General features: G+C 43.8%; 1 protein-coding gene across 4 annotated transcripts in view; it reads right to left on the bottom strand.

The window, feature by feature from the left end:
* The window catches only part of LOC143767446 (uncharacterized), a 212,448-nt gene that overhangs the window by 11,766 nt on the left and 172,807 nt on the right, over positions 1 to 27,875 (bottom strand). For 3 of the 4 annotated variants that reach the window (XM_077255783.1, XM_077255782.1, XM_077255784.1), the window contains exons 2-6: positions 10,854 to 10,997; positions 10,548 to 10,724; positions 10,341 to 10,464; positions 10,159 to 10,256; positions 9,870 to 9,960 (exon numbers count right to left, since the gene is read on the bottom strand). In XM_077255783.1, coding sequence (XP_077111898.1) covers positions 9,870 to 9,960; positions 10,159 to 10,256; positions 10,341 to 10,464; positions 10,548 to 10,724; positions 10,854 to 10,997 — 634 coding nt within the window. Of the gene's footprint in view, positions 1 to 9,869; positions 9,961 to 10,158; positions 10,257 to 10,340; positions 10,465 to 10,547; positions 10,725 to 10,853; positions 10,998 to 24,532; positions 24,736 to 27,875 lie in introns of those variants that run through there. The other variant, XM_077255785.1, reaches the window with a different exon arrangement.

Raw genomic sequence — 27,875 nt, 5'->3', positions numbered from 1 at the left:
TTCCCGTCCAGATGCAAATTTATTGCTCAAACGAACCATATAACTCAACATGAAATAAGTATTTACCCCAAGAGGAATAACCAGGAATAATTCCATAAACTATGTGCACCATGGCTGGACAGTCTCAATTAGAGTAACACCTGTTTGTACTATTGTAGTGCAAAATTCACGGTAAACTGTAATATTGTTGGATAATTGTTTATCATAGACAAAGTGTTGTTTGCACTTGCATGGGGAACAATACCCACATAGGCACCAATTCAAATTTCACCCCTAGAGGCAATGGGGGCCTGAATTTTTTGTGCTGTAAAATGGTCACTGTCTAAGGGGTAGAGGACTGCAACAGGAAGCAAAAAGGGGGTAAGAGCAGGACACCCCTCTACAAATGGGGATTGGGCACTGACTTAAAATAAAAAAAATAATAATAATCTTGAACCAGGAGGCAGAGGTCCAAGTGGAGGTGATGATGCACGTGTAAGAGGCCAAGTAGGAGATACAAAAATAAAAAATTGTGTTGGCTATTTTTTAAGGGGAACTAATGGAAATACCAGAATAAAATACAAAAAAAAAAAAGAATTATATTAAACCAGAAGGCCGAGGTCCAAGTGGAGAATGAGGTAGATGTTGTTATGTAGGTTTAACAGTCAAACAGAGTTATCCAACACTGTTTTTTTGTATTATTTTGGTTATTTTAATTATTTTTAGTTTTTTTTCTATTAATTTATAGGAAGTGAGGTGGAAGTTGCAGAGGCGGAGAAGGAGGTAGCCAACACATTTTTTATTTTTCTTTGGGTGGGGGTGGACCCAAAATTAAACGAATGGCCAATAGAGTCTAATCATGGTTGAGTGCGGCTGGTTTAGTTGTCTAGTCAGTCACCCAAATGTACGGACAAGTCCTTTGTCATCCATGCCTGGTTCATTTTTTATAAATGTGAGCGTGCCCATGTTGGCGGTGGACAGGTGCATGCGCCTGTCTGTGATGACACCCCTTGCTGTGCTAAACAGCCATTCCAACAGTACACTTGCTGCAGGGCAGGCCAGCATCTCCAAGCCGTAAAAGGGCAAGCTTAGGCCAGGGGTCCAATTTTGAGACCTAAAAGTTAAATGGGACAGACCCATCAGTTATAATGTGGATACGTGTGGACAGGTACTTTTCCACTATGTTGTGGATATGCTGTCTCTTGCGGATTTGGACCATATCAGATAGTGGTGCCAGATGTTGTGGCATGCGGAGGAAGTGTTTCCACATTTCGATCAGGGTGCATTCCGAGATGGTGGTGGTGCCCCAGCTGTATTGGCAACTTCCTTCTTTGTCTATTGCTTTGTTCTTCCACTAAGCCCTCAATGTCAGGTGAGAACATTGTAAGTAGTGCCTCTAACAGCGTAAGCTTGTAATTACGCATTTTGCAGTCCCTGCAGAGGCATAGAGGTAAGGATGTCAGCAACAAACCAGACATATTTGGGCAGTTCTTCAGGAAGCTCTGCACCACCAAGTTCAGCAAATGCATCAGGCAAGGGATATGGGTCAAACCAGCTAGGCGCAGAGCAGCTACCAGATTTCGTCCGTTATCGAAAACCACCAGGCCAGACTTCAGGTTCACGGGTACAAACCACTCATGTGTCTGCTGTTTGATCTCTGTCCACAGCTCTAACCTGGTGTATGATCTGTCCCCCAAACAAATGAGGTGCAGAACAGCCTTCTGGCATTTCCCCCTGGCTGTGCTGAAGTTGATGGTGCAGGACTCCCTGAGAATGGATGAGGAGGTGGTGGGGAAGCGAAATAGGAGGAGGCAACATGGACCAAGAAACGTATGCCACTACATTGAAACAGTGGGCAGTTAGGGAGATGTAACGTTCCTGACGTGCTTACTGGTCCACATGTCTTGTTACATGGACCTTGTCAGTGATGGAGTTGCACAGTGCACATCTTATCTGGTCAGAAAAGTGTGTGCATGGCAGGGATGGACTGCATGGCAGTGGCAGCTGGGAACAACACTATGGGACAGCCACAGACATCAATTTTTTTAACCCGTTTCTGACATCGGGCGTATATTTATGCAGATGTCGGACTCCATCCCTTTGATGTGGGCTACGGTGGTGAGTCCACATCTTTCCCGAAACAGCTGACATGTGCCCAGAACAGCCGTGGGTGGAATCGCGATCCACCCGCGGCTATTAACCCGTTACATGCCGCTGTCAAAAGCTGACAGTGGCATTTAACAAGCGCTGTCGCCCCATTCAAAATAAATCAGTTAAAAAAAAAAAAAATCAAACATACACATATTTGGTATCGTCATTTGGTATCGCGTGATCAATAAAAAAGGGATTAACCTGATCATTAAACAGTGCAGTGAGAAAAAAAAAAGTCAAAACGCCAGAATTAACTTTTTTTTGGCAGCAGCGACATTGCATTAAATTGCAATATTGGCCGATCAAAAGATCATATCTGCACCAAAATGGTATAATTAAAAACGTCAGCTTGGCGTGAAAAAAAATAAGCCCTCACCCAACCAGAGATCACAAAAATAGAGACACTACGGGTATGGTGTTATTTTTTTTTTTTTTTAACAATGTTTGGAAAAAATTTTTACCACTTAGATAAAAAAAAAGAACCTAAGCATGTTTGGTTTCTATGAACTCAAAATGACCTGGAGAATCATAATGGCTGGTCAGTTTTAGCATTGAGTGAACCTAGCAAAAAAGCCAAACAAAAAACCAAGTGTGGGATTTCACTTTTTTTTTGCACTTAGAGTTTTTTTCCCGTTTTCTCGTACATGACATGGGAAAACCAATGACTTGTCCCCCAAAAAACAATCCCTCATATGGCCATATTGATGGAAAAATAAAAAAGTTAAGACTCTGGGAAGAAGAGGAGCGAAAAACAAAAACTAAAATACCTCCGGAGGTTAAGGGGTTAAACAAGCTATCTCCACTAGCTGGAATGGCAGCATTTCAAACACCAGTAATTTCGAAATGCTGACATTCAGGTCCATAGCTCGCGGGTGTGTAGGGTGGAATTTCCTCTTTCTCTAGAGGGTCTGGAGAACTGAAAACTTTCATGCAGCGGTGTGGACATGTTCGGCGACACTGCTGGTGGTGTTCCTGTTGAACATGACCGAGAGGAAAAGGCTGAAAGTGCAGCAAAAGAGGGAGCAGGAGGAGGCACAGATTTCTCATGCTTTTTAAGATGTGTACTCCACTGCATTTTGTGCTTGGATTTAAGATGCCTTATGTGTAGCTGTAGAACATGTATGCCTCACTTGAGGCTCTGATGGCACAGCCTGCAAATCGCCTGTCATCAGTACATTGTATGAAGAAATCCTATGCCAGGGAACTCCTTTGAGCTGGCTTCCGGGGGCTCATCCCCATGAAGCGAGGGGAGGCAGTAGTAGACGACGTACTGGCTCTGGGTCGGCCGCTGTGTTTTTCCACCATGCTGCTTCTTTTGGTGTGCTGCTGAGCCAATGTGACCACCTCCTCTTCCTCTGAACTGAACAAATCACTAGGATGGCCTTAACTACATGTGGGGTCTGGGACATCATTGTCCCCCAAATCATCTTCCACCCAGTCCTGACCCCTGCCCTCCTTGACGGTCGGAACACTGCAGAAAGTCGCAACAGTTCGGAACTGGGGTTCCTCAGCTCAGGAAATGTGCTGCGATGGTACGCTGACTGTCCTCTAACAGAACCAGTGGTTGGGCCCTCAGTCTCTTCCATTTCTGGGGCAGAGCCAGGTGTATGGGCCACGGAACATCAGCCAGTGGACTCATCAAACAGCAGAAGAGACTACTGAATGACTTGAGACTCACACTGCTTAGATGCTTTGCAAGGGGGTGAGGTGGAAGAGCGATGACCAAGATCTTTTATAGCACAGACCTATGAAGCTTTTATAGCACATACCACAGGGCTTTCATGGCACATATCAGGAGGCTTTTATGGCACAGACCAAAAGCCTTTTATAGCACAGTGCACCAGGAAACACAACAATGGTATTGCACACAGCAACATGCTGATCTGATCAGCCATCATGTGCCTTTAACAGCCATGGGTGGATCAGAGACCCACCTGCAGCTGTTAAGTTAAATGCCGCTGTCACTCTCCGACAGTTGTATTTACCATGCGCCGAGTGTAAGCATCACAAGAGATTAGGTTGGTGCCCCTGTCACGAGATCGCGGAGCGTCGATGGGTTTTCATTACAGTCGAGGGTCTGCAGAAGACCCCCATGCCTGTCACTGTAAATCATGATTTATGCTACACATTGTAGGGCTGAAGCCCTGACATATGTGGCATAACGGATCAATTGATTGCAGCTTCAAGTCTCCTAAGAAGACTTTTAAAATCAGTAAAAAGTAAAAAAAAAAAGTTTTAAAAATATATATAAAAAAAAATTAAAAATTAAAACACGTGTTCAGAAACGCCCGATTAAAATATAAAGTAAATTAATCCAATCAATAAACGGCGTAATGAGGAAAAAATGCCAGAATTAATTTTTTTTTTTGTTTCTACAACATTGCAATAAAATACAATAACAGGCAATTAAAACATCGTATCTACCCCAAAATTATATCAGTAAAAACATCAGCTCGGTGTGCAAAAAATAAGCCCTCACTCAGCCCAGGATCCAAAAAAATGGGGATGTAACGAGCCATGGAAAATGGCGTGTTTTTTTTGTTTTGTTTTTTTACAAAATTTTAGAATTTTTTTCACTACTTAAATAAAAAAGAACCTATACATGTTTGGTATCTGCAAACTCATACTGAACTGGAGAACCATATCGCCAGGTAAGTTTTAGCATTTAGTGAACATGATTAAAAAAAATAAAAATAAAAATATTGTGGAATTGCACTTCTTTTGCAATTTCACTGCTCTTGGCATTATGTTCAAGTACACTACCGGGCAAAATAAATGTTGTCATTCAAAAGTATAACTCCTCCCATAAAAAAACAAGCCCTCACGCTGCCATATTGATGGAAAAAGAAAAAAAAAAAAAAAAAAAGAGTTATGGCTCTGGGAAGAAGGGTAGGAAAAAAATGAAAATGAAAAAAAGGAATAACGGAAAGTTGCAAGGTGGTGAAGGGGTTAAACCAGAGTGTTATGTCACACAAATTAGTTAATAAATAACATTTTCCACACCTCTACTTTACAGCAGCATAATTTTTTAAACATCATTTTTTTGTTACGAAGTTAGAACCATTAAAAGTTGACCAGCGATTTCTCATTTTACAACAAAATTTACAAAACAATTTTTTAGGGACCATTCACATTTAAAGTCACTTTGGGGGTGTTCATGACAGAAAATACCCAAAAGTGACACCATTCTAAAAACTGCACCCCTCAAGGTGCTCAAAAACACATTCAGGAAGTTTGTTAACCCTTCAGGTGCTTCACAGGAACTAAAACAATGTGGAAGGAAAAAAGGAAAATTTTACTTTCTCACACAAAATGATACTTTAGCCATAAATTGTACATTTTCAAAAAAAGCAACAGGATAAAACACACAAAACAATTTGCTCTGCAATTTCTCTTGAGTACGCAGATAACCGGTTAAAAATTACTGTTTGGGCGCACGGCAGAGCTCAGAAGGAAAAGAGCACCATTTGAATTTTGCAGTGCAAAGTTGTTCGGAATCGATAGTGGACGCCATGTTATGTTTGGAGAGCCCCTGATGTACCTTAACAATGGAAACATCCCACAAGTGACCCCATGTTGGACACTAGACCCTTCAAGGAATTTGTGTAGATGTGTGGTGAGAACTTTGAACCCCTTGGTGCTTCACAAAATTTCAGAACATTGAGCCGTGAAAATGTAAAAAAAAATAAAATTGCATTTTTACCACAAAAATATTGTTTTAGCCCCACATTTTTTATTTTTACAAGGGTAACAGGAAAATTGCACTGTACAATTTGTTGAGCAATATCTCTATCTACTGTTTGGGCGCACGGCAGGGCTCGGAAGGATCGCAACTCACTCAATTGTATAAAATTAGGCTGAGTAAATGGAAAATTATTATTTTTTGTCCACTAAAATTGTGCTTTGACCCCCAAGTCACCCATATGTGGTCAAAAAACTACTGTTGAGGCACAGTGCAAAGCTCAGAAGGGAAGAAGTACAGTGGGTATTTAAAGTATTGATACCCCTTAAATTTTGTTCACTCTGTTTCATTGCAGCCATTTGGTAAATTCAAAAAAGTTCATTTTTTCTCATTAATGTACACTTTGCACCCCATCTTGACTGAAAAAAAACCCAGAAATGTAGTAATTTTTGCAAATTTATTGGAAAAGAAAAACTGAAATATCATATGGTCATAAGTATTCAGACCCTTTGCTCAGTATTGAGTAGAAGCACCCTTTTGAGCTAGTACAGCCATGAGTCTTCTTGGGAATGATGCAACAAGTTTTTCACACCTGGATTTGGGGATCTTCTGCCATTCTTCCTTGCAGATCCTCTCCAGTTCTGTCAGGTTGGATGGAGAACGTTAGTGGACAGCCATTTTCAGGTCTCTCCAGAGATGATCAATTGGGGTTAGGTCAGGGCCCTGGCTTGGCCCATCAAGAATGGTCACAGTTGTTCTGAAGCAACTTCTTTGTTATTTTAGCTGTGTGCTTAGGGTCTTTGTCTTGTTGGAAGGTGAACCTTTGGTCAAGTCTGAAGTCCAGAGCACTCTGGAAGAGGTTTTCATCCAGGATATCTCTGTACTTGGCCGCATTCATGTTTCCTTCAATGACAATCAGTCATCCTGTCCCTGCAGCTAAAAAACACCCCCATAGCATGATGCTGCCACGACCATGTTTCACTGTTGGGCAGGTGACAAGTAGTGCCTGGTTTTCTACCACTTAGATTTATCACCAAAAAGGTCCATCATTGTCTCATGACATAAGAGAATCTTATTTCTCATAGTCTGGTAGTCCTTCATGTGTTTTTTAGCAAACTATATGCAAGCTTTCTAATGTCTTGCACTGAGGAGAGGCTTCCATCAGGCCACTCTGCCATTGTGGAACTTTCTCCCATCTCCCTACTGCATCTCTGGAGCTCAGTCACAGTGATCTTGGGGTTCTCTTCTGTACCTCTTTCACTAAGGCTCTTCTCCCACGATTGCTCAGTTTGGCTGGACAGCCAGGTCTAGGAAGACTTCTGGTGCTCCCAAATGTCATTCATTTAAGGATTATAGAGGCCACTGTGCTCTTAGGAACCTTGACTACTGCAGAAATTATGTTGTAACCTTGGCCAGATCTGTGCCTTGCCACAATTCTGTCTCTGAGCCAGTTCCTTTGACCTCATGATTCTCATTTGGTCTGACATGCACTGTGAACTGTAAGGTCTTATATAGACAAATGTGTGCCTTTCCAAATCAAGTCCTATCGGTTTAATTAAACACAGCTGGACTCCAATGAAGGAGTAGAACAATTTCAAGGAGGATCACAAGGAAGAGGACAGCATGTGACTTAAATATGAGTGTATGAGCAAAGGGTCTGAATACTTATGACCATGTGATGTTTCCGTTTTTCTTTTTTATTAAATATGCAAACATTTCTACATTTTGTTTTTTTTTTTCAGTCAAGATGGAGTGCAGAGTGTACATTAAAGAGAAAAAAATGAACTTTTTTGAATTTACCCAATGGTTGCAATGAAACAGAGTGAAAAATGGGGTCTGAATACTTTCTGTACCCACTGTATAAGCCGATGGGGCCATAGACTGTGATGATGATGATGGCGGCAGAGTAAGTGTGCGTTCTGACGTGCATTATTTTTGGGAGTGTCCACCTACTGGAGGTGGACACTCAGATGCAGTTTACTACTTCTGAGTGTCCGCCTTCAGTAGGCAGACACTCACGAAAACGATACATGTCAGAGCACACGTTTGCTCTGCCGTCACCATTACAATCTATGGCCCCGTCGGCGCATACGTCCGAACAATGTTTTGCAGAGGGGGTTGGGAAATATGAACCGATTGGACCCAAGAACACAATAGGAAAGCACCCTAAAAATAGCATCAAAATGTATCACACAATTTCTGCTGAACATGGCAGTACCCCATATATGGATGTACAGTACTGGTTAGCCATACGGCAAGTCTCGGGAGGGGCAAAGTGCTATTTGTCTCCTGGAGCACAGATTTTCCTAGAATAGTTTGCAGACATCATATACAGAGCCCCTAAGTGCTAGAACATCAGAATAGCCCACTCAAGAGACCCCATTTTGGAAATTATGCCCCTTTTTTACTTTATCTATACGCGTAGTGATGAATTTGACTCCCATCAGTGTTTTCTGCTATTGTAGTGCCCAGTACATTCTAGTGCCCATACGTTAGGCCCATCACTAGAGAAATGCCAAACATGTGGGCGCTAAAGGTTGTTTAGGCACACTGTGGGCCTCAGAAAGGGGGCATTTGAATTTGGGAGTGCAGAATTTACTGAATTTTTTTGGGGGGGAAAGCGAGGAGCCATTTAGCTTTTCCGGAGCCTTTGTACTACCAGTAACTTGGAAGCCCCCTATATTTCAATTAACAGATGACGGACCTGAGTGGGGACTTGCCATTTTTGAGGAACATTTTACATAACATTTGGGATCACATTTATCCGGCGCTCTATGCTGAGAACTTACATTGGGGGTTTTCATCTAAATCTATGAGTGACATAATTGAGATGAAACCCCTGAGGGATCCATTCACTTTAATTTGGCAGCAGATTTACTCTGGACTCCATCTGGCCTCAGTTCAGTGGTGTCCTTCTTTTCACCAAATTACAGGTCAGACAGCATCCTCAGTGCCTCCATCTGCCTCAGCCTAAACTTACTGGGATCTTTGGGAGGCAGAATGAACAAATCAATAGTAGGTCAAGAATAGATTTCATTCATTTTTTACGCCGTTCATCGTGTGGTATAAGTGATTAGACGACTTTATTCTTTGGTTTAGTGCGATTACATCGATACCAGATTTATATTGGGTTTTTATATTTGGCTGTTGTCACCCACTAAAAGATGTTTATTTTGTTAAAGACACAAGTTTTGCATCTCCACATTCAGAGAGATATAATTTTTCCATATTTCTGCAGACAGTCTTGTGTGGTCTTGTTTTTATTTTTGCGGGACGAATTAACGTTTTTATTGCTACAATTTTCAGGCACATTACATTTTTTGATCAGTTCTGTATTCCAATTTTGCGGAGGCAGGATGAATAAAATCCAAAAATTCAAGAAATGTCTTTTGTTTATTTATGCCAAACACAGTGTGGAAAAAGTGAAGACAACTTAATTCTGCTGGTCAGTACAATTACAACGATACCAACTTGCTTAACTGTTGACAATAACAGTAATTTCGAAAAGAAGTGCCCAAACTTCTATATGCTGCTGTAAAAGACCTTTGGTGGGTATTTCATTGATGAATTACTCTTTTCTTTTTTAAATCCTAGCATATTTGTCTCAACTACAGTGGAATTGTAGCCTCCTGATTGCATAGCAGAGCTGACTGGGTCTTCTTGGGTCCAGCAGCTCTTGCCCCTTTCCTACATCCAGTGATCACATAACTGCTGGGTCTGGAGGAGTAAGTTAGTTATTCCTATTTCTGTATACACAGCGCTTGTGAAGTCCTAACAAACAGGCAATCCGTGCATGGGTTGTGGCTGTCGAACAGCCGCATGACATACAGCCATAGCGAATCGAATATAGAGTATCTTCGGTGTGTTCGAATATCATTAGAACATGAGCGTGCTCGGATAACACCTTATGCGAGCACGCTCGCTCGCTCATCACTAATATTTTTACAGCACTTCGGAAGAAGTGGTGAATCTAAGACCACAGAGCTCACAGAAGATGGTAAAAGCCAGTGACTGAGGAGAATCTGTGACATCTCTGCATTTAGTGGTCACTACTCACCTGGGTAGTCATATGTAGGAATCTCCTGTTTACACCACTCATCACCAATCACATAGGTCTCTATAGTATTATCATGGGTCAGATCTTCATCCTGGAACAAATATTGTAAAAGTCACTGACAGATGGAGAAGTCACATCTATGATCAGCTCTAATCCTGCCATCTCCACTGTTCTCATTACACAAGTATAACACATATAATACTGGAGGATAAAACAAGACTGAACACAAAACCTTCACAGCCGTCTACACATCATAGGGGAGATCTCATGACACCTTCTCTCCATCTACCTGATGATCCAAAGGAACATCAAGATCTTCTTGTTTACAGTCCTGTGGAAGAAGAGGACGGAAACATATCTCTGGTGTTGTCCTCTTACTGGATGGAACTGGAGGAAACACATACAGGGACTGAATTAATTTTTTTACATACAGATAATTATAGGCCTTGTATATTTAGCCCTGTCTATTACCTGGTGATGTGAGGGGCTGGGGAAACTCCATCATGATGTCCTTGTACAGATCTTTGTGTCCTTCTAAATACTCCCACTCCTCCATGGAGAAATAGATGGCGACATCCTGACACCTTATAGGAACCTGACACACACAAGGATACAGTCAGCTTCCCGACCCCTTCATAACGTTACTGTATAATGTTCCAGCATTCCCAGTGGTGTCACCTCTCCAGTCAGCAGCTCAATCATCTTGTAAATGAGTTCTAGGATCTTCTGGTCATTGATGTCATCATGCATCAGGCTGTGAGGTTGAGGCCCCGTGATTGGGCTCAGAGGTCTTTCCCATCCCTCAGACACAGGGGACTGACACCGCTCATTAGAGGTCTTCACTAATATGTAATCCTGGTTATGAAGAGACACAGTAATAAATCTCACTACAGACATTTCTATTGTCCTCACCTCTCCAGTTCGGTCCATCTGTTATTCCCATAGATAAGAATGATGTAATGTGACGTCATCCGAATCTCTCACCTCTCCAGTAAGCCAGAAGAGGATCTCTAGGGCGAGGTGTAACATCCGATCCGCCATCTTGTCCCTTTCCATCCTTGACGGGTCAATCAGGAAAATTCTGTTATATGGAAGATCTCCACTGAGAGGATCCAATATCGTAGAGACCTGAATGGGAATAAGAGAGAATAAAATAAAATAAAAAAACATTTCTGAAGATAATAAAGGGAAACATATGAGAAGATATAAAGCAGCTTCTCCATAATTAACCCCTTAACGACCTTTGACGCATACGCTGCGTCATGAAAGTCGGTGCCAAAACGACCTATGACGCAGCGTATGCGTCATGGAATGATCGCGTCCCTGCAGATCGGGTGAAGGGGTTAACTCCTATTTTACCCGATCTGCAGGGAGAGGGGGAGTGGTGCTTCAGCCCAGGGGGGGTGGCTTCACCCCCCCGTGGCTACGATCGCTCTGATTGGCAGTTTCACTTTCAACAGCCAATCAGAGCGATTTGTAATATTTCACCTAAAAAACTGGTGAAATATTACAATCCAGCCATGGCCGATGCTGCAATAACATCGGCCATGGCTGGAAATACTAAAGTGCCCCCCCCCACACCCACCGATCGCCCCCCCCAGTGCTCCGTTAGTCCTCCGGTCCCCTCCGTCCGCCTGCCGGCTCCCCCGTCCTGCTGTCCGCTCCCTCCTTGCTCAGATCCCCCCCCCCCTGTGCTCCGATCACCCCCCCTGTGCTCCGATCCACCCCCCCACCACCCCTTCATACTTACCGATCCTCCCGGTGTCCGGCCGTCTCCTCCCTGGGCGCCGCCATCTTGGAAAATGGCGGGCGCATGCTCAGTGCGCCCGCCGAATCTGCCAGTCGGCAGATTCCTTACAAGTACATTTTGATCGCTGTGGTAGGTTCTATCACAGCGATCAAAATAAAAAAAATAATAAATAACCCCCCCCCCCTTTATCACCCCCATAGGGACAATAATAAAATAAAGAATTTTTATTTATTTTTTTTCCACTAGGGTTAGGGTTAGAACTAGGGTTAGAACTAGGGGTAGGGTTAGGGGTAGGGTTAGGGTTACGGGTAGGGTTAGGGTTATGGCATGTGCACACAGAGCGGATCGGCCGCGGATCCGCAGCGGATCCGCAGCGGATCCGCAGCGAACCCGCAGCGGATCGGCAGCGGATCCGCAGCGGATTGGCCACGGATCCGCAGCGGATTGGCAGCGGACCCGCAGCGGATCGGCAGCGGATTGGCCGCGGATCCGCAGCGGATTGGCCGCTGCGAATTCGAAGCAGTTTTCCATCAGGTTTACAGTACCATGTACACCTAAGGAAAACCTAATCCGCTGTGCCCATGGTGCGGAAAATTCCGTGCAGAAACGCTGCGTTGTATTTTCCGCAGCATGTCAATTCTTTGTGCGGATTCCGCAGCGTTTTACACCTGTTCCTCAATAGGAATCCGCAGGTGAAATCCGCACAAAAAAACACTGGAAATCTGCTGTAAATCCGCAGGTAAAACGCAGTGCCTTTTACCTGCAGATTTTTCAAAAATCGTGCGGAAAAATCTCACACGAATCCGCAACGTGGGCACATAGCCTTAGGGTTAGGGTTGGAATTAGAGTTAGGGTTGGAATTAGGGCTAGGGTTTGAAATAGGGTTAAGATTAGGCTTGTGGTTAGGGTTACGGATAGGGTTAGGGGTGTGTTGGGGTTACAGTTGTGGTTAGGGTTGGGATTAGGGTTACGGTTGGGATTAGGGTTAGGATTAGGGTTGGAATTAGGGTTACGGGTGTGTTGCGGTTAGGGTTGTGGTTAGGGGTGTGTTGGGGTTAGGGTTGTGATTAGGGTTATGGCTACAGTTGGGATTAGGATTAGGGGTGTGTTGGGGTTAGTGTTGAAGTTAGAATTGAGGGGTTTCCACTGTTTAGGCACATCAGGGGTCTCCAAACGCAACATGGCGCCACCATTGATTCCAGCCAATCTTGCGTTCAAAAAGTCAAATGGTGCTCCCGCCCTTCCAAGCCCCGACGTGCGCCCAAACAGTGGTTTACCCCCACATTTGGGGTACCAGCGTACTCAGGACAAACTGGGCAACAACTGTTGGGGTCCAATTTCTCCTGTTACCCTTGCAAAAATAAAAAATTACTTGCTAAAACATAATTTTTGAGGAAAGAACAATTATTTTTTAATTTTCACGGCTCTGCGTTATAAACTTCTGTGAAGCACTTGGGGGTTGAAAGTGCTCACCACACATCTAGATAAGTTCCTTCGGGGGTCTAGTTTCCAAAATGGGGTCACTTGTGGGGTGTTTCTACTGTTTAGGCACATCAGGGGCTCTGCAAATGCAATGTGACGCCCGCAGACCATTCCATCAAAGTCTGCATTCCAAAACGTCACTACTTCCCTTCCGAGCCCCGGCATGTGCCCAAACAGTGGTTTACCCCCACATATGGGGTATCAACGTACTCAGGAGAAACTGGACAACAACTTTTGGGGTCCAGTTTCTCCTGTTACTCTTGCAAAAATAAAAAATTCTGGGCTAAAAAAATATTTTTGAGGAAAGGAAACACATTTATTATTTTCACGGCTCTGCATTATAAACTTCTGTGAAGCACTTGGGGGTTCAAAGTGCTCACCACACATCTAGATAAGTTCCCTTGGGGGTCTAGTTTCCAAAATGGAGTCACTTGTGGGGAGTTCCTACTGTTTAGGCACATCAGGGGCTCTGCAAACGCAACATGATGCCCGCAGAGCATTCCATCAAAGTCTGCATTTCAAAACGTCACTACTTCCCTTCCGAACCCCGACGTGTGCCAAAACAGTGGTTTACCCCCACATATGGGGTATCAGCGTACTCAGGACAAACTGGACAACAACATTTGGGATCCAATTTCTCCTATTACCCTTGGGAAAATAAAAAATTCTGGGCTAAAAATCATTTTTGAGGAAAGAAAAATTATTTTTTTATTTTCACGGCTCTGCGTTATAAACTTCTGTGAAGCACCTGGGGGTTATAAGTGCTCACTATGCATCTAGATAAGTTCCTTGGGGGGTCTAGTTTCCAAAATGGGGTCACTTGTAGGGGAGCTCCAATGTTTAGGCACACAGGGGCTCTCCAAACGCGACATGGTGTCCGCTAACGATTGGAGCTAATTTTCCATTCAAAAAGTCAAATGGCACGCCTCCCTTTCCGAGCCTTGCCGTGCACCCAAACAGTGGTTTACCCCCAAATATGAGGTATCGGCATACTCAGGAGAAATTGCCCAACAAATTTTAGGATCCATTTTATCCTGTTGCCCATGTGAAAATGAAAGAATTGAGGCTAAAAGAAATTTTGTGTGAAAAAAAAGTACTTTTTCATTTTTGCGGATCAATTTGTGAAGCACCTGGGGGTTTAAAGTGCTCACTATGCTTCTAGATAAGTTCCTTGGGGGGTCTAGTTTCCAAAATGGGGTCACTTGTGGGGGAGCTCCAATGTTTAGGCACACGGGGGCTCTCCAAACGTGACATGGTGTGGGCTAAAGATTGGAGCCAATTTTTCATTCAAAAAGTCAAATGGCGCTCCTTCCCTTCCGAGCCCTGCCGTGCGCCCAACCAGTGGTTTACCCCCACATATGAGGTATCAGCGTACTCAGGACAAATTGGACAACAACGTCCGTGGTCCAGTTTCTCCTTTTACCGCTGGGAAAATAAAAAAATTGTTGCTAAAAGATCATTTTTGTGACTAAAAAGTTAAATGTTCATTTTTTACTTCCATGTTGCTTCTGCTGCTGTGAAACACCTGAAGGGTTAATAAACTTCTTGAATGTGGTTTTGAGCACCTTGAGGGGTGCAGTTTTTAGAATGGTGTCACTTTTGGGTATTTTCAGCCATATAGAACCCTCAAAATGACTTCAAATGTGAGGTGGTCCCTAAAAAAAATGGTTTTGTAAATTTTGTTGTAAAAATAAGAAATCACTGGTCAAATTTTAACCCTTATAACTTCCAATATAATGTTTCCAAAATTGTGCTGATGTAAAGTAGACATGTGGGAAACGTTATTTATTAACTATTTTGTGTCACATAACTCTCTGGTTTAACAGAATAAAAATTCAAAATGTGAAAATTGCGAAATTTTCAAATTTTTTGCCAAATTTCCGTTTTTTTCACAAATAAACTCAGAAATTATCGACCTAAATTTACCACTAACATGAAGCCCAATATGTCACGAAAAAACAATCTCAGAATCGCTAGGATCTGTTGAAGCGTTCCTGAGTTATTACCTCATAAAGGGACACTGGTCAGAATTTCAAAAAACGGCAAGGTCATTAAGGCCAAAATAGGCTGGGTCATGAAGGGGTTAAGGACAGATCATGTCAGACCCTCACATGAACGCTGCAGCTAATCACTGGCCACAGAGGTGTTTCCAACATATATGAGAAGTGAATAAAAGGACAACAACCATGAGGGCCACTTTACCTACAATGACCAGCAAGTGATAACTGTACTAGAAGAATGTTAATCGGGGATCCAGATTTTCTGTGAGGCACTTTATAACACACACACACAAATCTGTCTGGGCTGTGTGGACAGATATTAGGCAATTTGTATTTTTGATAATTCATTTTATTGCTGAACATCTGCTGTTGGTCAATCCAAAAGGTTAATAAACCTGAATATTTAAGAAAGTTAAAGTGTGGTTTTGTCTTTCTTATGAGAATATTGATATGTTCAAAATTATGGGGTAACTAAATGATAAACAATTTGAAATGGGAAAAATCAAGTTTAACCCCTTACTGACATCGGATGTACTAATACGCCGATGTCAGTATCACCCGCTTTGATGTGGGCTCCGGTGGTGATCCTTTCTCAAAGCTGGGACATTTCAGCTGTTTTGAACAGCTGGCATGTGCCCGCAATAGTCACAGGCAGAATCGCCATCCGCCTGTGACTATTATCTAGTTAAATGCCGCTGTCAAACTCTGACAGCAGTATTTCACAAATGCATCCGGCCGGAAATGCGCTCACCGGTGACCCGCATCACGTGATCGTAGGTCACCGGTGTGTCGGTATGACAACCAGAGGTCTCCATGAGACCTCTATCGTTGTTGGTGCCGGATTGCTATGAGCGCAACCCAGTGGTCGACGCTCATAGCAAGTCTGTAATTCTGCTACACAGAGGCAGTCTGAGCATCGCCTCTATGTAGCAGATCCGATCAGGCTATGGCAGCTTCTAGCCTCCCATGGAAACTATTGAAGCATGCCAAAAGTTAAAGAAAAATAGTTTTAAAAATAAAAAAATATATATAAAAGTTCAAATCACCCCCCATTCAAAATAAAACAAATAAAATTTTTAAAAAATCAAACCTACACATATTTGGTATCGCTCGATCTATCAATAAAAAAAGGACTAACCTGACCGCTAAAAGGCGTAGCGAAAACAAAAGTCAAAACGCCAGAATTAAGATTTTTCTTGGCAGCCGCGACAACATTGCATTAAAATGCAATAACGGGCGATCAAAAGATCATATCTGCACCAAATGGTATCATTAAAAACATCAGTTCGGTGCACAAAAAATAAGCCCTCACCCAACCTGAGATCACGAAAAGTAGAGACGCTACGGGTATCAGAAAATGGCACAATTTTTTTTTTTTTTTTTAACAAAGTTTTGAATTTTTTTATTTAGATCAGGTCCCAATGATGTTAACCTTTTGCCATCTTCTAGATGCCACGATCACGGCATTTAGAGGATAGCACAGTGAGACCGCTGCTATACTCGCCTCTCTGATGCCCCCATGATGAGATCTGATCACATCACGGGGAATCACGCATTGTCCCGGTAGCCGGAGGTCATGTGATGACCTCCAGATCTGCCAGCTACGGTGATCTGTTAGACTCAGCCTGCAGCCGAGTCTAAGGGTATGTTTCCACGGTCAGGAAACGCTGCGTGTCTGATGCTGCGGCTATTTCATGAAATCCCATCTCCACTATGCGTTAAAAGAGGCAGGCGGCAGACCCGCGTAAACGGATATGCGGCGCGTCTTTCCAGAACGCAGCATGTCTGTTTACAATGTGGCGACGCTCCATCGGCTTACCGCAAATTATACCAGAGACTATCATTAGATGCGGTAAAACCACATCTAATGATTAGTCACATGCATAATAACTGCGTAAGCACAGCTTACTACGCATGTCTACTAATTTAAATAAGGTCTTACCTGTTACACCGCCGAAAGTCCGCATCCACTGTAGTTCTCGCGATAACTTAGCTTACTGTGAGAACTGCCGTGCATGTGACCGGGGGTTATCTCAGGTCACCCTAGGCTAGTTCTCACGGTCAGCTGACCACAAGAGCTAGAGTGTAGGTGATCGCCGGAGAGTTATCTCCGGTGGTCATCTACAAGCTCTGCTATGTCTGAATGTCATAGTAAATATAGAAAAACTGACTGAACAGCCATCTAGTCTGAACTGGTGCATAACCAAAAAGTCTTACATAGCAAATAGATAATGGCTGCACTCAAGTTTATTGTGCTAAAGCAAGGAAATGTGCAATACATGAAATGTGAACAGCATAATGGCTTGTGAAATTTATGAAAAACCACATGAGATTTTTAGCACAAAATTTGGCCAAATGTTGTGAGCCCATTCACCAAACGTCAAGGTAATCTCAGATCGAATGGGTAACTAACCTGCCTGCCTAGTGTGAACACTTACCTATGGCTAATAAAATGGTAAAGCCTGTATTAACCTCCTCTATAAATACAGGCTTTACCATTTTATTAGCCATAGGTAAGTGTTCACACTAGGCAGACAGGTTAGTTACCCATTCGATCTGAGATTACCTTGACGTTTGGTGAATGGGCTCACAACATTTGGCCAAATTTTGTGCTAAAAATCTCGTGTTTTTTCATAAATTTCACAAGCCATTATGCTGTTCACATTTCATGTATTGCACATTTCCTTGCTTTAGCACAATAAACTTGAGTGCAGCCATTATCTATTTGCTATGTCTGAATGTCAGGCATCCACATGTAGCAGAGCTGGACTCGTCGTGGGACACTCGTTATTAAGGACTGCATTGGACCAGGGAGTATACTGTTGGTTTATTTTTATTTATTTTTTCAGAAGATCGATGGCTTCGTTTGGATTACCAGTATAATAAAGATGACAAAACTGTGTGGTGTTTCATTTCATTAAAATGCTTTATTCTGCATGTGTGTGTTTTATTAACCCTTTACCAACTGTAGGATTAGTAATGGTAGGAGTCTTATTGACGCCACTCCATTACTAAGCCGGCTTAATGTCACCTTACAAAGGTGACATTAACCCCTTATTACCCCATATGCCACCGCTACAGGGCAGTGGGAAGAGAGAGGCTAAGCTCCGGGGCGGCTGGGAGCTGATATTTGAGGCCAGGGGGGCCAATATCCATGGTCCCTTCCTAGGCTCTGGATATCAGCCCGCAGCTGCCTTGTCTGCATAGCCTTTTCTGGCTATAAATTATAAGGGGACCCCACGTCACTTCTTTGGGGAGCCCCCTATTTTAATAGCCAATAAAGGCTAAATATACAGCTGCAGGCTGATATTCATAGCCTGGGAAGCTCCATGTGTATTAACCACACCCCAGTCTATCAACATTGGTCCGTAGTCGCTGGCTTTCCATCTCTGGTGCAGAAAATTGCGCAGGAGCCCATGCCATTTTTTTTATTCATTTTATTTTTAAATGAAGACCAAGGAACACAACAGGCATGTCAGTGATACTGCTTTGGAGAAGTTTAAAGCTGGATTTGGATAAAAATGATTTCCAAAACTTTAAACATACCAAGGAGCACTGTACAAGTGATCATATTGAAATGGAAGGAGTATCATACCATTGCAAATCTACCAAGACCCGGCCGTCCCTCTAAACTTTTCATCTCAAACAAGAAGACTGATCAGAGATGCAGCCAAGAGGCCCATGATCACTCTAGATGAACTGCAGAGATCTACAGCTGAGGTGGGACAGTCTGTCCATAGGACAACAATCAGTAGTACACTGCACAAATCTGGCCTTTATGGGAGAGTCGCAAGAAGAAAGCCATTTCTCAAAGATATCCATAAAAAGTGTTGTTTAAAGTTTGCAACAAGCCACCTGGGAGACACACCAAACATGTGGAAGAAGGTGCTCTGTTCAGATCAAACCAAAATCGAACTTTTTGGCAACAATGTCAAACGATATGTTTGGCGTAAAGGCAACAGCTCATCACCCTGAACACACCATCCTCACTGTCAAACATGGTGGTGGCAGCATCATGGTTTGGGCCTGCTTTTCTTCAGCATTGACAGGGAAGATGGTTAAAATTGATGGAAAGATGAATGGAGCCAAATACAGGATCATTCTTGAAGAAAACGTGTTGGAGTCTGCAAAAAACCTGAGACTGGGACGGAGATTTGTCTTCCAACAAGATAATGATTCCAAACAAAGTAAAATTTACAATGGAATGGTTCACAAATAAAAGTATTCAGGTGTTAGAATGGCCAAGTCAAAGTCCAGACCAATCGAGAATCTGTGAAAACTGCTTTTCACAAACGAGGTCATCAAACCTCATTGAGCTCGAGCTGTTTGCCAAGGAAAAATGGGCAAGAATTTCAGTCTCTCGACTGATAGAGACAGACCCCAAGCAACTTGCAGCTGTAATTGCAGTAAAAGGAGTCGCAACAAAGTATTAAGTTAAAGGGGCCGAAAAATATTGCGCGCCCCACTTTTCAGTTTTTTGATTTTCCACAAAAATTTTAAATAACCAATTAATTTCGTTCAACTTCACAATTGTGTTCCACTTGTTGTTGATTCTTCACCAAAAAATTACATTTGGTATCTTTATGTATGAAGCATGATGTGTGGGAAAAGGTTGAAAAGTTCAAGGGAGCCGAATACTTTCGCAAGGCACTGTAGAGGATTCAGACGGAACCAGCGGCAGAAGATTCCCTATAATGAGGCAGATGGAGACACTGTGGACGCCATAAGACCTGTGATCCGGCGGTGTCCGTCTTTTTAGTCATACATAAAAGCAAATAAAAGCGCAGTCAGCCAGTTTTGTGCACCTCTGAAAAGAAGGACACCGCTGAACAGAGGCGAGGTGATGGTGAATGGAACAAGGCTTTCATCTGTCACGTCACTCAGAGATTTAGATACAAACCTCAAAGTAAGTGCTCTGCATAGAGCGCAGGATAAATGTGATCCCAATCATTATATAAAATGTTCCCAATAAAAGCGTCAACTCATTCCACAAAAAAAGCAAGTCTTCACTCAGGTCCATCATCTGTTAACAGAAATATAGGGGGCTTCCACGTTACTGGTAGCACAAAGGCTCTGGGAAAGCAAAATGGCTTCTCACCCACCAAAAGAAATTCTGCGCTCCCAAATTCAAATGCTCCCCCTCCCTTCTGAGCCCCACTTTGTAACTAAACCACATATATCATCCACATGTTTGGCATTTCTGTAGTGATGAGAGCCCGACTAATTTATGGGTGCATGTATCCAGAAGCACGGGCAGGGCATAACGTATTGGTGACTACAGTGTACTGGTCACTACAACGGCAGTTTGCATTTTTCACTCAGTAACATCCACTGCTACCTGTTTCTGGAAACCACTTATGGAGTCAAAATCATCACTACACTTTGTAGATAAATTCCTAAAGGGGTGTAATTTCCAAACTGGGGTCACTTGAGGGGGATTGTGCTTTTCTGGCATTTATGGGCTCTTTATATAGAGTCTGGAAACTATTCTATAATAATTTGGTCTCCAAGAGTCAAATAGCGCTCTGTCCCTCCAGAGTCTTGTTGTGTGGCTAAGCAGTACTATACAGCCACATATGGGGTATTGCCAAGTTCAGAAGAAATTGTATAACACATTTTGCCACCATTTTACCCATTTCCCAGTGTGAAAATGTAAAATCTGGGGCTAAAATTTTTTGTGGTAAAAATGTAATTACTTTGTGTGTAAATCTTTTATTAACGCAAATTGTATACATATATTCATTGTAGTTCAAAACATTAATAGACATAAATGTGGGTAAGACTTTTGATGTAGGCTTTTTAAGCAATAAAATGCATTAAGGTTTGAGAAGTCTCATGTAATACAATTATTTCTAACGTCCTAGGATGAGCATATGAAATCAACTGAATTTTAAGAACAGAGATAGCTATAACTTAATATCGAGTAATAACCGTGAATTAGCTTAAACTTAAACTTGATTATGTTTAAGAGAATATAGAGAAGGAAAGAGAAAGAAGAGAGAAAAGGGAAAGATGAAAGAAACAGGGGGGGGGGGGGGGGGGGGTTGGGTTCCTGGTTTCTCGTCCACGATCAACCGTGTCCCATCCAAGATGTCAGATCCGAGGTCTCCCTGAAAATGATCCATGGAGACCATATATTCAGCACTTTGTCTAGGGTTCCCGTATCCTGCCCGATCAACTGCTCCATTCTATAGATATGGTTCAATTCTAAAACGAGATCAGCACGTGATGGGGATTTGGATTGTTTCCAGTACCTAGGTATTAAATTTCGTGCGGCTGTGAGGAAGTGTCTAATAAGACCTCTCTTGAACCTGGCAATGGAGAGATCGCATATCGATAACAAGGCCAGCTCCATAGTCGGCTGTATCCTGTAAAAGGATAATTTGTTATGTAAATCAAAAACATCCTTCCAGAATTTATTAATGGGGGGGCAAGACCACCAAATGTGGGAATATGAACCCTTTTCTGTCCAACATCTCCAGCATACATCTGGAACGGATGGAAACATGTTATGGATACTGTCTGGGCATCTGTACCACCGTGACAGTAGTTTGTAACTTCTCTCTTGGTGGTCGGCACACAGCGAAGATCTGAAAGTATGAAGAAGACACTTGGATCTATCCTCTAGTGATAAAAATTTTTTTAAATCATTTTCCCATTTCGTGAAGAAAGCAGGAGAACCAGACGCGGATACCTGATGATCTTGGAACATCCTGTACAGGAATGAAACCGACCGCGCGGGAGGACCCACACCCAGGCATGCCGACTCAAAGGGAGTGAGGGGTCTAAATATTTTGGCCTGCCTAGAGATCACGTTAATGAAACACTTGATCTGTTCATATGAAAACCATGCGTCAGGAGGCGGATCTGATTCAACAAAAAGGGACTGAAGGGGTGTTATTGTAGATTGGGTAATATAATCATATACTATCGGATGACTGTCTCTGTGCTTGTGTAAGAAGAAGGTTTTGCCCTGTCCAGCCGGAAAGTCTAGGTTATCAATAATCGGGGTCATAGGGCCGGGCATTGAGGAAATATTGAGTTTTTGGCTGCCATTTTTGATGAATAGCGCTAAGTTTCTTGTGAGGAGGGGAAGGTCCTCTCTCCTTTCATGAGCGTTTTTCTTTTGCCAAATAGTGGTAATGGGATTGGTCGCCGAGAGTTTAAGTTCTAAGTTCACCCATTTTTTGTTGTGGGCTTGATGGAAAAAGTCCATAACGCAGGTGCCCAGGGTTGCATAGTTGTAAAGTTGGAAGTTTGGAAGCCCCAATCCCCCCACCTGTTTAGCCCTGCTCAGGAGAAGGTATGATATCCGTGCGCGTTTGCCAGACCAAATATACCGTGTGATCATGGCTTTAAGCCTGGAGAAAAAGGAGGGTGGGAGGGCCATAGGGATAGTCTGGAAGAAGTAGAGAAGACGTGGCAGCAAGTCCATCTTAACGGAGTTTATTCTGCCTAGCCAGGATAAATGAAGTTTATTCCATCTTCCCAGGTCCAACTCCATTCTTCGGAGGGCCGGTCTGTAATTGGCGTCGTATAATTGTGATGATTTAGAGGTCAGTGTAATGCCCAGGTATTTGAGAGAATCTGTTCGCCATCTGAACGGAAAAGATGAGCTCAATTGGGAGACCAGGGAGGGCGAGAGAGAGACATTTAGAACTTCCGATTTATGAGAGTTTATCTTAAAATTACTCAGGCACCCAAAACTCCGGAGCTCTGAGATGATATTGGGGATGGTGGTCATAGGGGACGTGATATACACTAGCACGTCGTCTGCAAACAAGGCCAGTTTGTGTTCTTCTGACCGAATCTCTATTCTCTTTATAGATGGATTATTGCGTATCGCGTTGGCTAAGTGCTCCATGGTTAAAACATATAGCAAGGGTGAGAGAGGACACCCCTGCCTGGTGCCATTGCGAATTTGTATAGGGTTTGACAGAGACCCGTTCACTTTGATCTGCGCCGAGGGAGCCTCGTACAGCGCCATGATACCTCTCAGCATCTTCTTTTTAAGCCCTATGCCCTCCAGAGCCCCGTGCATGAACTCCCATCCCACCCTATCGAATGCCTTCTCGGCATCAATTGAAAGTATACACATAGGATCGCCTTCTCTATTGGCCCTATCGATCAGAGAGATGGATCTTATGGTATTATCCCTTGCCTCTCTTCCCGGAACAAAACCAACCTGGTCCTGATTAATCAGATGGGGCAAGAGACTATTTAGCCTCTTGGCTATCATTTTGGCATAGATTTTGACGTCTATATTAATAAGTGAGATAGGACGATAGCTGCTACAAAGCGCAAGGTCCCTCTCCGGCTTTGGAATGATCGTTATATGCGCAGCCAAGGCCTGTGGTGGAAATGACCCCCCCCCGATGCTACATAATTACAAGAGGTTAAGAGCGGAGTACACAGCAAGTCGGAGAACTGTTTATAAAAACTAGCTGTGAAGCCGTCAGGTCCAGGGCTCCTACCCAGCTTCAGGTCCCCAACCACTGCAGAAATCTCCTCCAGAGAGAAATCGTCCTCCAATCCCGCCAAGCACTCCTCCGAGACAGTAGGCAGTCGATTTGACTGGATATACGATTTAATTTTATCTCGAAGTAAGTGCGAGGGTAGATCGTTAAAATGGCCCTTTAAGTTATAGAGAGAGCTATAATAGTCATGAAAGCTAGCGAGTATGTCCTGTGTACTGTAAACTTTTTTATTCCCAGCGTTTTTAATGTATGGGATGAATGTTTGGGGACCTCGGGGGTGCAGGGCCCTTGACAAAAGCCTGCCACTTTTGTTGCCCAGATGGTAAAAGCGACTCTTTATCTTTTCTCTCAAGCATCGGGACTTTTGATCTAGGATAGTAAGTAGTTTTTGTCTAGCCGTGGACAGGTCCGACAGGGTGGACGGGGACAGGTCTTGTTTATGTTTTGTTTCAAGTTTGAAAATCTGGGAGGACAGCTCCGCAATTTCTGCAGTACGTTCTCTTTTAAGACGAGCACCATGTGATATGAACACACCTCTTAAGATACATTTTAGAGTCTCCCATTTAATTGAGGGGGGCGTGGGATCGTTGACATGGTCCACCACAAATCCGTTAATGGAGCGCTTCACTTCCGAGACACAGATCGGATCCTGTAGGAGATTTTCATTTAATCTCCAGGAGAATCTGGATCTCACAAAGGGATCCATTTGCACCGTAAGATAGATAGGAGCGCGGTCAGACCTCAAGATCGACCCCACGTCAGCCTCCACCCCGCTGTCTAGCAGGGAGTGAGAGACAAAGAAGTAATCAATTCTACTATATGTAGAGTACATTGGGGAATAGAAGCTATAGTCCCTCACGCCTGGGTGCAGCGCCCTCCACACGTCTATCAGCCGCAAATCACTCAACTGCCTTCCCACTTTTTTGATAGAGGATACAGGGTATGAGGACTTACCTGACGACACGTCAAGCAAAGGATTCATTGGGAGATTGAAGTCGCCTCCGAGGATTATTGGAGCACCTCCAGCAAATCGTTCTAGAAGCCGTTTACATATGAAACCGAATCTGTGCTGACCCTGATTAGGGAAGTAAACATTTGCCAATATGAGTTCACTAGATCTCCAAGCCAGTTTCAAAAAGATAAATCTCCCTTCTGTATCAATTATGGAGTCCAGGACCTCCGGGAGGAAGGACTTGTGGAAGCCGACAGACACCCCTTTAGATTTTGAGTGGGGGTTGGTGCTGTGGAACCATTTGGGGTAGTGGTGCGATGTGCAATTCGGAGTCACACCTGACTTAAAGTGAGTCTCCTGTAGTAATAATATTGAGACACGTTGCTTATGGCCAGAGTATAGTACCTGTCTTCTTTTTTCTGGTATATTGAGCCCCTTAACATTGAAGGAGCAAAATTTAATTCTAGCCATAATCAAGGTGATGGATAAACAGCAGACCGCGAGGAGAACGAAACCAGGCCCAAAGGGGGTCCATGTGTGTTGTTTGGGTTGAAAGTGGGGTGACGGATTGGAAGGGGAGGACTAAGAAAAGAAGGAAAGAAGGACCTATATAGTTTAAATTAAGAAAGAAGAGTGAGAGAATAGAAAGTGAACACCTAGATAAGGAAGTCTTAGTGCAGCAGCGCCTCTAGGTATCGCCGCTTGCACCAATTTGGGTGAGGTGGAGCCAGAAACGAAGTTCGGTCTCCAAGGCACCCCCCGGCTTAAAGAATACATCAGCAGTTGTGTAACCTTATATAAAAACAAAAATCAAGCATTTAGTAACTAAACCCATTTAGGTTAAGCTGTAATTTTAACCATAAGATATAGATGGAATAGAAAGGAATTAGATCAATTAAACTCCAATATTATATTAGACAACATAATAAACAGATAAATTTAACTTATGTGGAGTCAAGTAAATAATAAAACTCGGTAATTCCTGTAGCAATCAAGCCCAGAAGTAGGGAGGTTGAATAGAGTATAGTAGAACAATGTAAGTCGTAATGAGGGTAGGTAGAACATCCATAAAGAGTTCTCAGGTCTTGTCAGGAGACGGATCATGTTTCTTATGTTACTTAGCTCGCTGGACCCTTGACCATCTCGGAGAAATATCAGGGAGCTGAGGAGAGCTAGGCCAGTCCGGTAGGGCAGTCATTGGCAGTTCAAAGGTACCTAGGAAATTGGGCAAATCCCCCAGGTTGCGGAAGTTAGCTGTTTTCCCACCTTTGAAGGCGATCAGCTGAAACGGGAAACCCCATTTATAAGGGATGTCCTTTCCCTGGAGTAGGGATAGTAGTGGACGCAGAGCTCTTCTCAACTGTAGGGTCCGTCTGGACAAGTCTGATAGTATTAGAATCTGCGTTCCACAAAAATGAATTGAGCCCTTCTGTCTAGCAGCAAGCATTATGGATTCCTTAATTTTGTAATAATGTACTCTGCAGATGACATCCCTGGGTCTGGAGTCTGATTGTGGTTCTCGGGCCGAGGGACCCGTGGATTCGGTCAAATTCTATGGAGCCCGACCCATCGCCATTTAAGATTTCAAGAAATAACTTCTGCACTGTGGGATCGAGTTCAGCTGGGCCTATGGACTCCGGCAAACCACGTATCCTAATGTTATTGCGCCTATTGCGGTTCTCTAGGTCCTCCATTCCAGATGCCAACTCCTCCAATCTCAGTGTATGACTTGTTATGACCTCTCTATGGGTTTGCAGTTCTTGTAGTACAATATCCTGGGTTTTCTCAACCTCCTCCACTCTTGTTGTAAATTCTGATTTTAGGGCATGGAGCTCCTTTTTGTAGGAATTTTCTATTCTACAGGCGAATTTCTCCAGGTCTGTTTTGGTGGGAAGGGTTCTTATTAATTTGCTAAGGTCCTGCACATTCATATCATCAAGGAGATCATTACTGTCATCACCTTCCTCAGATGCTCTTTCAGGTGAATTGTGAGGGGTCAATGAGCCTTGTGAGGGCGAACGATCTCCAGAGACTTTAATGGAGGACTGGGACCTGGTGTTTCTGTGCTGCTTATTACTGGTTAAGTAGCGATCCATGTCTGAAGAGTGGACTGCAGAGTCCAGGAGTACCTCTGGGCGTTTTTTGGGTTTGCCCATGAACTTTAATGATTTTATAAGCTTATAAATGGCCGGGGGGGGGCACATAGGAGATCCGTGGGACTACATGCTGTATCCCATTCCCCGCTCAGCTAGAACCTCTCCCCAAGAAAACTTCCTCTTTTTAGGGAATTCGGGGGTTAAACCAGGGCTTAGTCTGTGCAGAGCGGGCTCTCCAGTTTAGCTTCGGCTGGAGGGGGTATAACGTCACTATGGGGGAGCTGTTCCCGCTCCCTCCTAGCTGTAATGGCGGCGTTTGGCGCTAAAATGAGAGACCAGGGGGAGGGAGAGGAAGAACGAGGACCAACTCCGCTCCAGCTCCCCACAGACCCCCGCTCTTCCCCGGAGTCTGGAATGCAGCAGTGAGTGCAGGGGGACGATAAGGATGGGTAGTGCGGAAGTCCTCTTTTATAGCAGACCTCTCTGCTCTGGGCTGCAAGAACACAGGCCGGCGCCGGATGCAGGGAGGAACGGGCAGCCTCCCCCGCACTGATCACGATCTCCGACTCACCGGACCTGCTGTGAAGCACCGCGATCCCCCTCCTTGCCTCTCTGTGGTGTGACCGCTCCCGGGTTCAGTCGCTCACCGCTCCTTCACTACAGGGGTCTGCACGGAGGAGCAGCAATGGCGCCGTCCAGGTATGGCGCTGGGTGTTGGTACAGGCGTCCTCGCCGTGGAATGCCTCCAACGGAGCAGGCTTCAGGCAGCGCTTGTTTGGGGATTCCCTGTGCCCCGGATTGGAGGGTTCTCAGGGATTTAAGTGCAATTTTGGGGTCTCTAGGGAACAAAAACCGAGGAGCTCGTGTCAGCCACGTCTGCTCCTCTCAAGCTCCAGGCCACGCCCCCTGTAATTACTTTTTCTTCACTGCCCAATGGTATCAAATTCTGTGACACACTTGTGGTGTCAATATGATCACTGCACCCTTAGATGAACTCATTGAGAGGTGTAGTTTGCAAAATGGGGTCACTTACGGGGGTTTCTGCTGTTCTGGCACCTCAGGGGCTCTGCCAATGTGACATGACCCCCTCAAACCAATGCAGCAAAACCTGCACCGTAATATGGCGCTCCTTCCGTTTCATGCTCTGCCGTGTTCCAAGACAGTAGTTTTCCAACCACATACTGGGTATTGGCATACTCAGGAGAAATTGCACAACAAACTTTGGAGTCCATTTTTTCTTGCTACTCTT

This window comes from Ranitomeya variabilis, chromosome 4 (genome assembly GCF_051348905.1).
Source record: "Ranitomeya variabilis isolate aRanVar5 chromosome 4, aRanVar5.hap1, whole genome shotgun sequence".
In the NCBI taxonomy this organism is placed as follows: Eukaryota; Metazoa; Chordata; class Amphibia; order Anura; family Dendrobatidae; genus Ranitomeya; species Ranitomeya variabilis.
The sequence above is the reverse complement of the archived record's forward strand: the minus strand, read 5'-3'. Positions and strand labels throughout refer to the sequence as shown.